At 30.5% G+C, this 11809-nt stretch overlaps 1 protein-coding gene across 4 annotated transcripts; it reads right to left on the reverse strand.

Moving 5' to 3' along the window:
* Nucleotides 1–3677: 3677 nt before the first annotated feature.
* Nucleotides 3678–6409, reverse strand: LOC108811662 (B3 domain-containing protein At3g11580). 4 transcript variants are annotated; one of them, XM_018583749.2, is made up of 3 exons: nucleotides 5774–6409; nucleotides 5011–5171; nucleotides 3678–4026 (listed from the first exon to the last, which is right to left on the reverse strand). In XM_018583749.2, the coding sequence occupies exons 1-3, from the start codon at nucleotides 6354–6356 to the stop codon at nucleotides 4003–4005; spliced, it is 768 nt and encodes a 255-aa protein (XP_018439251.2). In that variant the 5' UTR covers nucleotides 6357–6409; the 3' UTR covers nucleotides 3678–4002. The 4 variants fall into 4 exon arrangements, with proteins under 4 accessions (XP_018439251.2, XP_056856560.1, XP_018439250.2 ...); XM_057000580.1 differs by lacking the exon at nucleotides 3678–4026 and adding an exon at nucleotides 4167–4269; XM_018583748.2 differs by lacking the exon at nucleotides 3678–4026 and adding an exon at nucleotides 4391–4639.
* Between the last annotated feature and the right edge of the window lie 5400 nt (nucleotides 6410–11809).

Below are 11809 nucleotides of genomic sequence, written 5' to 3' on the forward strand. Positions count from 1 at the left end.
ACCTAATGTTGAAGTATCCATACATACATGGCACATGATAGCGCATGCTGCTTTTTGCTTTAAATTCTAAAAAAAAAATTAAAAAAAATCAATAGCGAACCACTATTTTTAGAGTATTACTAGAAATAAAGAAACAATATGAGATTGAAGAATCAAACGATTTATTACCATACTAAAAAGAGAATCGTTCATACAAGGCAGTCTATGAAGACTTACCTTTATAACATGTGCAATGGATTTTAGCCTTGACTAATTAGTATGTTCCGGCGTGTAGAGATGTCTCTCTCGTTGGTACACATCTTATATAATAAAATTGATTTTTTTTTCCTTGGGGAACAATGCCATGTGACATTCTCCTTTTAATAATTAAAATCTTTTCTCAACTTTATTTAATGTGTTTTAGTGTTAATTGTTATTAGGTGTGAGTTTATTTTTGTTATTGACAATTTATTACAATGATGTTTTAATTTTGGATTAAAAGTTTAATTTATTATTAATTTTATGTCTTGATTTTCTTTAGATTTCACAACTCTTATGTTACATATTTTTTTAAATACTTTTAAACTATTTCTTAATATTTTGTATGTCAGATAAAAATACAAAAATAGAAATTAAAGTGAAGTATTTCAAAAAAAATTAAACATAAAATATATACATATCCAAACTATTACTTTATGTTTGAAAACATTTTAAATATTAACTTTAGTTTTTATATATTTATTTTCATAGCTAATATATTATCTTATAATAAAACTAATTCATTTACTAAACCGCAGTTCACCCACGGTTGATCCAGAGACCCGGTAAATCGTCCAGTTCAGTGTCCGGGTCGGGTGGATTTCTTTATATTTGATGTTGACGATGGAAAATGGAGCCTCTACGATTCTCTTTCTTTAAAGCAATCGACGTAACCGTCATATAATCAATCTAAAAATTCCACTCATCCCATTCTAATAATGTTTAGTAATTAATGGCGATTCAAGTCCAAAAGACTAACAATTGATCTATTGGTATTGGCACATAAACTCTATGGTATCTTCCTATGTTACACTATGCAAGGAAACCAATAACTTCCCTGATGCATGCTATCCGTATTTACATTTTAAAAACCGTGAACATGATTATTATACTCTTAAAACTTAACTAAACGAAAAAAAAAACATTACTTCCAATCTGAGAGAAATTTTTAAACGTTGCCTGGTTGCTAAAGTTATTTAAAATTGATGTAAACCACACACCACCCTCACCAATAATCCTTTGCACCACACTAACCATTTATTGTCAAAACCATTACTAAATGCAGCAAGTCAGCAAGCCCGAATATCACAGATAGTTAGAAATTGTATTTCTCATGATCGTTATAGATGCTAACATTTCATTTACTAATTAACAAATTGATTTTTTACTAGGAAGATTTGGTGAAATTGTTCCATTCCGGTTAAAATAGAAGTTGTCTATTAAATAGAGGAGTTTAGGAACCATTTATAGTTTTTAGCTAAAAACATATTTAGATTCATATTAAAATTTGTTGATATTTCTAAATAAGGGTGGACAAACAAGAATTTTGTTATGAACACACACAAAATCTTCCATTATAACAAAACTAATATAGAAAATAATTTTATGTTTCTTATTTTAAGATACATATTTTTGAGAGACCTTGAAACTAAAGTAACACATACAACTCGCACTCTATATTTTAAAAGTCAACATGGTAATTTAAAAAAAAATATATTAGATACTCACCAATTATTTTATCAAAAATTGACACTTCACCCTTATTTTTTTATAAAATTTATAAAATTTGAAACGTATTCCATCTTTCTATTATTTGAACTAAATATATTAGTAAAAGTTTTATAGTTCATATATAGTTATTTTAATAATTAATAATATAAGTATGTTCTCTATATAAAACATCAACTTTGTTTTATGTTTAAATTCCAACTAAATTAATTTTGTTATGACTATCGGCTTTTTATTCTATTTTATTAAATTGATTAGTAACAACCACTTATACTATTCCACTTTGAACTAAACAACTTCAAACAAGTAATGCACTACGGTCACTAACCACTATAAAAAAATTAGAAAATATCATTTTTAATATATTTGTATTTCATATTTAACATATTTATTTGTTAAAACCATATAATAATTTATAAATTTATGTAAAAGTATAACATACGAACCCGGCGCGTAGCGCCGGAATATCACTAGTACATAATAAAAAGACTAGATTTTGATCCGCGCTTCGAAAGCACGGATATTTTTTTTTACTTTTATGAAATATATTATTTGCTTGTAATTATTGAATATGTTTATCTTAGTAAAATTTTCTTTATAATAAATTCGAAACATTGAGTGTTTCTGGTAAACTATGTGTTTTTCTGGTTTTATTTTATTCTCTCTCCAATCAACATATTTATTTGGCTTGTTGTTAAAATAAATGATTTTAGAACGCAAATGGACAATACTTTTACATTGATATTTGTTTAAATAATGTGACATATTTCTATATTAGTTAAATATTTACATTGTAATTTAAATTCGTATACAAATCAACATATGTGTAGTTTATTGTTAAAAGAAATGATTTTGAATCCAAATATATACTACTTTTATATTGATTTCTTTTTCAGTTCATATAAATATTTTAAATATATTTATTTCAACTGAACTAACTAATATTTTGTTAAATTGGCCCCTGAAATATATATTTTATGCATCAATATTTATTTTTCATAATTAGTATTATATATTCTAGATGTATCATAATATAACTAACGATATTCAAAAGACCTGGACCGAATCAGGTTATATGGCTATTTTTGTTATGAATATCCGAACCCGTTTTAAATACATTGGTTATTTAGATATTTTTAGGTTCTTATACATCAGAATCGAATTCATCCAGATCCAGAATGACCAACTTCAAAATCCACATATAAGTTTATAATATTCAAGCGGGACTTGGTTTCAAAACAAAAGAAAATTGATATCCGAAAGAAACAACATGTACCTAAATGGAAAAATAATGTTCATGTCTAACTGATTTTATAAATTAATGAAAAAACTATTTCTATGTGTTTAGCTAAATTAAGTGAAATATAAATAATTTTTTTTATCAAGTAAAATGATTATATGGAGTGGAAAATTAAGTGGTAATAAATGAAAAACATTTTAATTATTTTGATTTAAGTTATTATTTTATTCACAAAAACATATCTTTGAACTATATTTTTGGGTACGTAATTTCCACCGATTGAAACTAAAATAAAAATATTTTATTAAAATAAACTAAACCAAACATTTAATCATATGTAAAACCCAATTTTTAACATTTTTGATTTTATATTGGCAGAAAGTTAATATTGGTTAACTAATAAATAAAAAATATGTTATTCATGTTTCTAAATAATTCACATTTATTATTAATTTATTGAAAATATAATGGCTAAATGTGTAAATAAAAGAAAGTACACATCTCTACTATCCATGTTTCCAAACATATCTAATTTATTCTACTATCTATGTTTCCAAACATATCTCTTTTATTCTACTATCCTTGTTTCCAAACAAATTACAAATGTACTTCAACTTTAATAATATAGATATGATATTATCAAGTAACTATACTATAATCTTTCAAATGCCCAAGACAATTACTAGTTAATTACTTAATTTCCCAAAACTTTAGTATTTGGATCCAGAGCGAAAACTCAAAAGGCTTTAAAGCCCAGCCCAGAGAAAGAAATTAAAACACACTTCTTTGTTATGGTGTGGATGAGAAGTTGAGATCAACTCTTGGAGAGCACTAAAGGAACCAAAGAGAGGAGACGAGAACATCTGAACTTTAAAAACGAACTAGAAATTACTCCTAGAATACCAAAGTCCTGATCGTTTCGTTTGCGTTCACATTTGCAATTTAAAATGGCAAACGTAAAGGCAAAGAAACAATTGGGACCGTCTCGTTTTGTCAGAATATCTTGTAGAAGGGATTCAGATATTCCTTTCGCACTTTCTCTGCAATTCAAAAGAAAAAAAACAATAGAGAATCAAAAGTAGAGTAATATAGAATAAAATGGTCTTTAGGTTTTGCTTTGGACCAGATAGAAAAGGCGTTGTAAGTTGTAACACAACATACATTTTTACACACATGCTATACCCGTTCTTTAATCATTTGTTAGGGCCACACCTTTTTCTTCTTGTAATCTCATCACATGAATCATAACAATTCCCAAATCATCTTTCATCATCATTGATTCGCTATACATGCACATATACATGATACAAGCTCTCAAATGACTTTTGCAAGCTTCATTGAATTTATCTCTGATTCTCAGGCATCAAATAATACACATTTTTAGTTAACTCTCTGACTCAAATGTTGGAAAAATAATTATACTCTTTTTTATTTTGTTTTCAAATTGGTTAAATAGCAAATAACTAAATACACAATAATGAAGTTATACTGATATTAATTTTCCTCCTTTTTGGTGTTTTCTCTGTGACAATTGAGCCAAGTATGGACTGATAATCTAAAGTCAAAGTCTAAAAGATTATCGCTTCTTTTCAAATATCATCAGCCTCGTCCATCTCCTACCTGTTCCATTGCTTCCCCAGCAAATGATACATTCTATTTCACAAAACCAACACGCAACTATTGTTAATTTGTTATTATTTATCACTTAATCTTCTTCATTAAAATCATGCTAGGCTACAGAAAAAGAAGAAAACAGATTATGTTAGGCTATCAATTTATCATCAACAAATTGGCCATGTGCGTTTACATTCAAGTGCAGTATTAGTCTTCCTGATTCCTTCTTTATTATATTAGTTATTAAACAAAAGCTCTTTCAGATCTATTTTTAAAAACTACTAATCTCGTATGTCTCATCTCGAGAAACAGCCACGACATCTGTTTTATAACTACTTAATTATTGGCATAGTAGCATAAACATACTTGACGTAAGCAAATTGAATATGACAGAATAAATAAAAAGTTACCATGGGATGAGGAGTTGAGTAATAGTAAAACTGTTGGCCACTGTAGCCGTCGGGGCACGGTGGTGGCTCGGCAACGTCACCGTGACATTCGAGGTTAACTCCAAATAGCCTCACCGTCCTCGAGCTCCCTGCAACTACCGTCGGTGTCTCAGCGACGGCGCCTACAATTTTCCACCGTCACGACACGTGCGCATCTTTTAGTTACATACTTAGTTTTTAATTAATTAAAGGAAGAAATAACGAACACGTTAGTCTAAGTTGATTGGACGGTTCTCCTTAAGTTTACACAACTTGGCGAAGATAATTGAAATTGCGGGGGTTTTATTTTCTTGTCCAGAATCAAAATGACATGTGAAAAAAGAGAGATATCTATTACAAAATGTTATCTCAGGTTGTTATTTTACATAGATACACACGCAACTAAAGTAGTTGTCACATTTTTTTTGGTAAATTTAATTGTCACATATTTTAGGATAAAATAAAATAACTAGTGGGTGTTTTTAATTCCGACAATTTTTATAAGAAGAAACATCCACCAGCTAAAATGGTCAAAGCTCAGTCTAAAAAATGTTTAAGGTAATCTAAAACAACAAGCATAAAAGAATAACCTATGTTATAACATGTACGAACGTATATATTTTGGTGAAAAGAAAAGACATTATCTATGACATATATCTATAAAAACAGAAAGTGTATATATATCTGACAGATAGATAAGAGAAAAATAACAAAATAAATTGAGATGAGAGATAAAGAGTTTTACCATAGTGTGAATACTCTTGGTGAATGTTAGGGTAAGAGCTCGTTGACGCGTGTACTTGACGGTAAGGTGTAGTCAAGCCGTTGCTCCAGTATGTCGTCGTGTTAACTCGAGCATCTTGAGACACGACGGAGACGGTGGAAGGGGACGAAACCTCGCCGCGTTTTCGCCAACCAATGAAGACTCTATGTAGATCAAAACGGTGCCGCTGAAAGAAAACAACGTCCCCTGCGTGGAGGTGCTTGTCTTTGACGTACCTGCTCCATCCTTTGGTCAACACGTAGCTTTGGCTACTGTTCCAATACGAGTATCTGAATTTCCAACACTTTCCCGACTCGTCCTCGAAGCTAAGAAGCATCCCTTTCTCCGTCGTCTCTGCCGCCGCCACGTCATCGCTGGCATTATTTAGAGGGAAGTGTTTCTCAGCGTGTTGCTTCGGTATGACTAAACGGTTTAGCTTTCCAACATCGCTTGGTGTTAGTGATTTCTCGAACAAATACTCTCTATCAACGACGGCGTCGTTTTGGCGATGGTGCAACGAGGGAGTGGTGTGGTGGATTTCTCTTGGGTAACAGTTGCCTGACATCTTTTTTGCTAGAGGGTGAGAGAGAGTAGAGAGGATGTGCAGAGGTTTGGTGGTGAAAGAAAGATGGGTAATGGTACTAATATAGTATTTTTTTAACAGCAGTACTAATATAGTATTATACGAAGGAGAGAGGAAAAGAGAGTGTGTAAAAAAAATTTGTGAAAATGTTTAAATATTGATGCGAAAACTGTGGGAACTATTTGTTGTAGATGAAGAGGAGGAGGACACGACATCGATAGTACTTTTAAGGTTTTGCGTGATGATATTTCTTTTCAATCATTATTTTATTTTCCCTTTTGTTGTTGTTGTTGTTGCAGACCTGCAGTTCATTTATATCGAGTAAACATTTTAAAATTATAGTATTGGAATGCTCGTTTGATAAACCTCGTTGGCATTGGATCCAAAGAGGTTCTATTGTTATTTATAGTGTAAGAAATAATTAAATAATTTTAAAGTTAGTGTGAAAGTTAGTGTGGTTTTGTCTTAGTGTAAATTATTTTCCATATTTTATTAGGTCTAGCAAATTATATAAGGGATGCCACAGAGATCATTGTTATACGTTATTTTATGTTCATGGACTTAGCCACGTACTTATAAGTATATAAATATGAAAGGAAAAAACCTGTTTGAGATCTACTATGAGTGAACAGATCGAAACTTATCTGCTTGCTAAACAAAAATCTATGACATCATTAACTAACAAGATCCTTAATTAATAATGGACTCTCAAAGCAGATAAAACTCACTTATCACATAAATGTGTGGCTTGCATGAGTCAGACAATCCTTTTTTCATGTGGAAATGGAACACATCTGATAATCGAGTCAGCATCGGCTTCTAAACGATTTAAGTCCCTATAAATGGTAATCTCAAAATGTTTGTTATATAACGTCGTGCATGAGAGAGACTGTAGATAAAAGAGAATCATGGAACTTTGAAAACTTTATAACCAAAACTCTTTTTATAATATAAAAAATGATAATTGGATGTAATCAATTTTTGAATATGTTCATTAGTTTACGGATACTAGCTTAAAACTATACTTGGAATTCAAAAAGTGACGTAAACATCACCAACTATGGAAAAAAAAATATTTTGACGGACGGTGTTTGTTACGGCTGTCTGTAAACGTAAAAGATAATATTTTGACAATGAAGTTTAGTTCTAAGCAGATAAAATAATTAAAAAATCACTTTCGTATTATAAATGAATAGTATATGCAATGAATAGGGATCCAGTGGCTGAGAAGTGTGGTGGTACATAATAAGTAAAAAGTAAGAAGGTACAGAGGATACTTACCCCTGACGCAAGTGAGAAGCTCAAGTTGTGGAGCATGTGCTTTGCCTTTCCGACACACCATCGCATGCATCTTCACTTCTACTTCATACCATCCCTTTTTTTTTTTGAACACCTTCATACCATCCCTTAAAGCATCGTTATTGGAGGGCAGAGAACAAAACCCTTATCTTTTTTTTTTTGTCATGAAAACATAAGGGACAGCCTTTATATAGAGGTTTTTCCTCCATTCTTCTCATGGGTTCCCTTCCCTTCTCTTTTAAGGACTGCCTTAAAGACTTCCCAATAATGATGGTTTTATGTTTCTCTCTATCTCTCTCTTAAATTTTGCAGTTTATTCTCCCTCTTTCTTTATTATAATCATTTTATAATCGAGAAGGATAAAGACTAACAAATTATATTTGAAATCGACTTGACTTTTGTGGCCGTGTTTTCTTCTTTACAATACTGAGCAACCACCATCCTATAGTTTGGTGCTAACTAATACTCCATATAGAGATGGACTAGAAGTCTAGAATTATTGGTTCGCTTAATGAAATATAAAACTAAAACAGTATACATATGTTTCCCATTACTAAAGCTGATATATAAACAGTTTAGTAAAAAAAACTTGATGTATGAATTCAGGGAATTGAAAAATAACCCAAAATTTGTAATAGAAAAGTAAAGTTATAAATATTTATTACTTAATTATTTACTTCAATAAATCATGGAGTTTGAGAATAGTTTTTGGTGTTCAGATCGAAATGTAAATAATATTATATTTGGATGTAAACTGTAGTTTATGACTATTCATTTCAAAAACTATTTGACCACCAACTAGTATTTGATATAACATTAATATTAATCTAATCAGTACTACAATATTGTATTTGTATATTACATCAATGTTGTAATTTGTTTAAGTGTCTTAGTATAATTTCTATCTTGTTTGACGATTGGGTAAATTCCTTTTATTACTATCTTAAGTCGTGAGTTTAATAAATAGTTTAGTGAAAATAAATATGTATACTACTTATCACAAACGTACTGCAAAAATCAGGACGTGCAATGAACTGCGTACGTGGTCCACTTCTATTTTATTCGTTGAACTCTTACAAGTGTCGTTTATCTAATACTATCGTCCGTAAATTATATGATTGTGATATAATTCTCACGTGCTTTCAGGCCTTATCTTGGTGCTCACACATTTCTTTCTTTTTTCTTCTTCTTAATTTCCTCACAAAATTCCGACTGCATTTGTTCAACAATAATTTCCTATAAAACAAAGATGTTTCTTTTAAAATAATTAAATTTACTAGACAAGACTTAAGAACATGTTATATGTTCCAAATTTCGAATTCATGTTGAGGTAAGTCTTGTGACTTTATAAATCTATAAAATTATACTTCACAATACAAATATATATATATATATATATATATATACTCCTATAATATATTAGCCGATAAAATATTATTTTGTTGGGTTCCCAATATAATTTGCAAAAACAAAGATGTGATCAGATTTGTTTGATTGGGATCTACTCGTGTTTTCGTGTTTCACTCCTCTCCTCATACTCTAATCTACTGCGCTTGATTATATACGACCCACATTGATATACGTTTCTTTCATGATATATCATCACAAAGGATTGCAAATCACATGTTTGTCTGTCTGTATATATGAGCTATCTGCTGGTAGGAATTTATAATTGTAACTCGTTAAATGAGTTTTGCTGGTTAAAATGTGACCATTTCTAACTTTTTGTCTCGGTAAATTTTAACACCGTCAAATAAATTTGTGTGAAGAATAATCGCAACACCGTTATTGGGATTTGTTTCAGAGCTAGCCATGACCCTAATATATCAGGGACATTTTCGTTCAACATCAAAAAAGAACTGGTACATTTTCATTAATACTATATCTATCAAACTTTTAACACATTGTAAACATAAAGAACGTCACGAGGCGCCCGTTAGTATGATTTTAAAACTAAAGTACAATTATCAACGGATACAACTATTAATCAGTGAAAATAATGATTGCAATATGGTATAAGAAGAGTATATATTTACCTATGAAAATTAATAAACCTGATAATAATATTTGTTTGCATACTTTATTTACATTTAGGGGACCAAAGCTAATTGTTGTACTTTCTATGAACCAAAACTAAATGGCCGGAGGGAGAGGACCACACATTTCTTTTACATTTTTGTTTTTCTTATTAAAAATATCTGCACTGTTCAGATTATATTAAGTATTAACTGATATATGTGCAGCCGATACCTCAAGACTTGCAACCGAAAATTAAATTATATATGGAGAAGTCACAAATAACTAGCAAATTTGTGTAGAGAAGAAACACACAGGTAGATTACTTTCATTTAAAAAAAAATTTTTTGGAGAAATATCTAGGTAGAAACTCAATAATCATGCTCATCTAAACCAATTTACTGGTGACAGACAAATCCGATTGCTCTATATAGAAGTTAGAAAACCACACCATTTGATCATACGGGTAACTAGCAATTTCACACTACAAAATAATCGATCTCTATTCTAAACCCACAAAACAGCTAATCCCAATAAAAACCACAATACAGTTACAATATGTGGGGTTTTTGCATATAGATAAGTCTTTCACTATAATTTTTCTTTTGTCCATCTTCGTTATGTTATCTAACTATTAACATTTTGACTGCACTCTCTTCTTTTTTTTTGTAACCACATTCATATTACTGATCTTGTTGCTGAACTATCACTAATAAGTACTTCACCGCAACTATTAAAGAACTGTAGTTACTCCCAGTAGTAGAAATCCAAAAATTACAATAGTATTATGTGTATATACTTTTTTTTTAAATCACAATGTGTATATATACATTACCTTCAAAATGTTATCCAACTTGGAGGATAAGTTTGAAAATGTGAACTCGAGGAAGACAACCTATTTGAATCTTTTACGTATAAAAAATAAAACACAAAACGTTTTTGATATAAATAAAAACAAAAAGGGACGGCTAAGTTTGGCGGTTTGGTTGAAAAATATGGTACAATGGAAACAAAACATTTGCACGACTTTTTCTCACACTCTCTTCTTCTGAGTTATTTCATTGCATCAAAGATTCAGGTCCCATTTCTTTTATATGAAAAGGCCCCATTTCAAATCTGAACCCCCACATTCGCATTTTTTTTCTTGAGTTTTTGTAGTTATAGTATGTTATAATGTTAGATCTCGAGAAAAAAACTTCGTCAGTAATTTAAAGGCAGTAAAATTCTTAGTGTTACCATTATCACCACCTTTTCAGCATGAGGAATGAAATACTTGTACAATGTTTATAATTTTAAAATAATTTGGGATAGGCTTTATGATAGTAGTAACATATGGTAAGAGAAAGGAAGGTTGAAAAATATTTGTAAAGAAAACTGTATCTACCTTGACTTTCAAATGATAAATACGTATATGTCATTTAGCCGCAAAAAAAAAATCAAACAATTTTGTCAGAGAAATGATGTTTATAAAGAAAAAGGTGAATAAAAATCAAACAATCGAGGCCTCCATAAATATACCTAAAATGATATAGTTAGGATTAGAGATAGTCTAACTCCACCTCCAAATAAATTTGACTTGTTGACTCGTACCTCTCCTCCGTCAACGAGAGCGAACACGGAACATCATTAGAGCATGCCCATTAGGGGTTCATGGGTGGGGTTCACACCCTTCCCAAAAAAAAAAATAATAAAATATATGAATAGTGATGAACCCCTCTCTCCTAAAGTTCTTTGGGATGAACCCCTCTCTCATGAAGTTCGTCACTGTAGCGCGGGCCCCACGTGTCGTGGTGGCCCGCGATTGGTCTATCTCTTTTTTTTTTTTTTTTTTTTTTAAAAGAAAATCAAAAGAAAAATGGAAAAAGTTTAATAATAAAAAACTAAAAGGATGAACCCCAAGAGGGGTTCATTGATGGGGTGCTCTTAGTGGGACAACTTCTGACTATGAGTTAACATTTTATCTGTTAAACTTGATTCGATTCATTATTTATTACTATTAGATCTAAAAATTCAGGATATCCGTTAAAATTTTGAAGGAAAGCAAATACTAAATTTCAATATCCGTTAAAATCGAAGCAAATCACATATATTAAAAATTTTTAGGAAGCGAATATCCGATC

The sequence above is a fragment of the Raphanus sativus genome, unplaced genomic scaffold (assembly GCF_000801105.2).
Source record: "Raphanus sativus cultivar WK10039 unplaced genomic scaffold, ASM80110v3 Scaffold2763, whole genome shotgun sequence".
Taxonomy (NCBI): domain Eukaryota; kingdom Viridiplantae; phylum Streptophyta; class Magnoliopsida; order Brassicales; family Brassicaceae; genus Raphanus; species Raphanus sativus.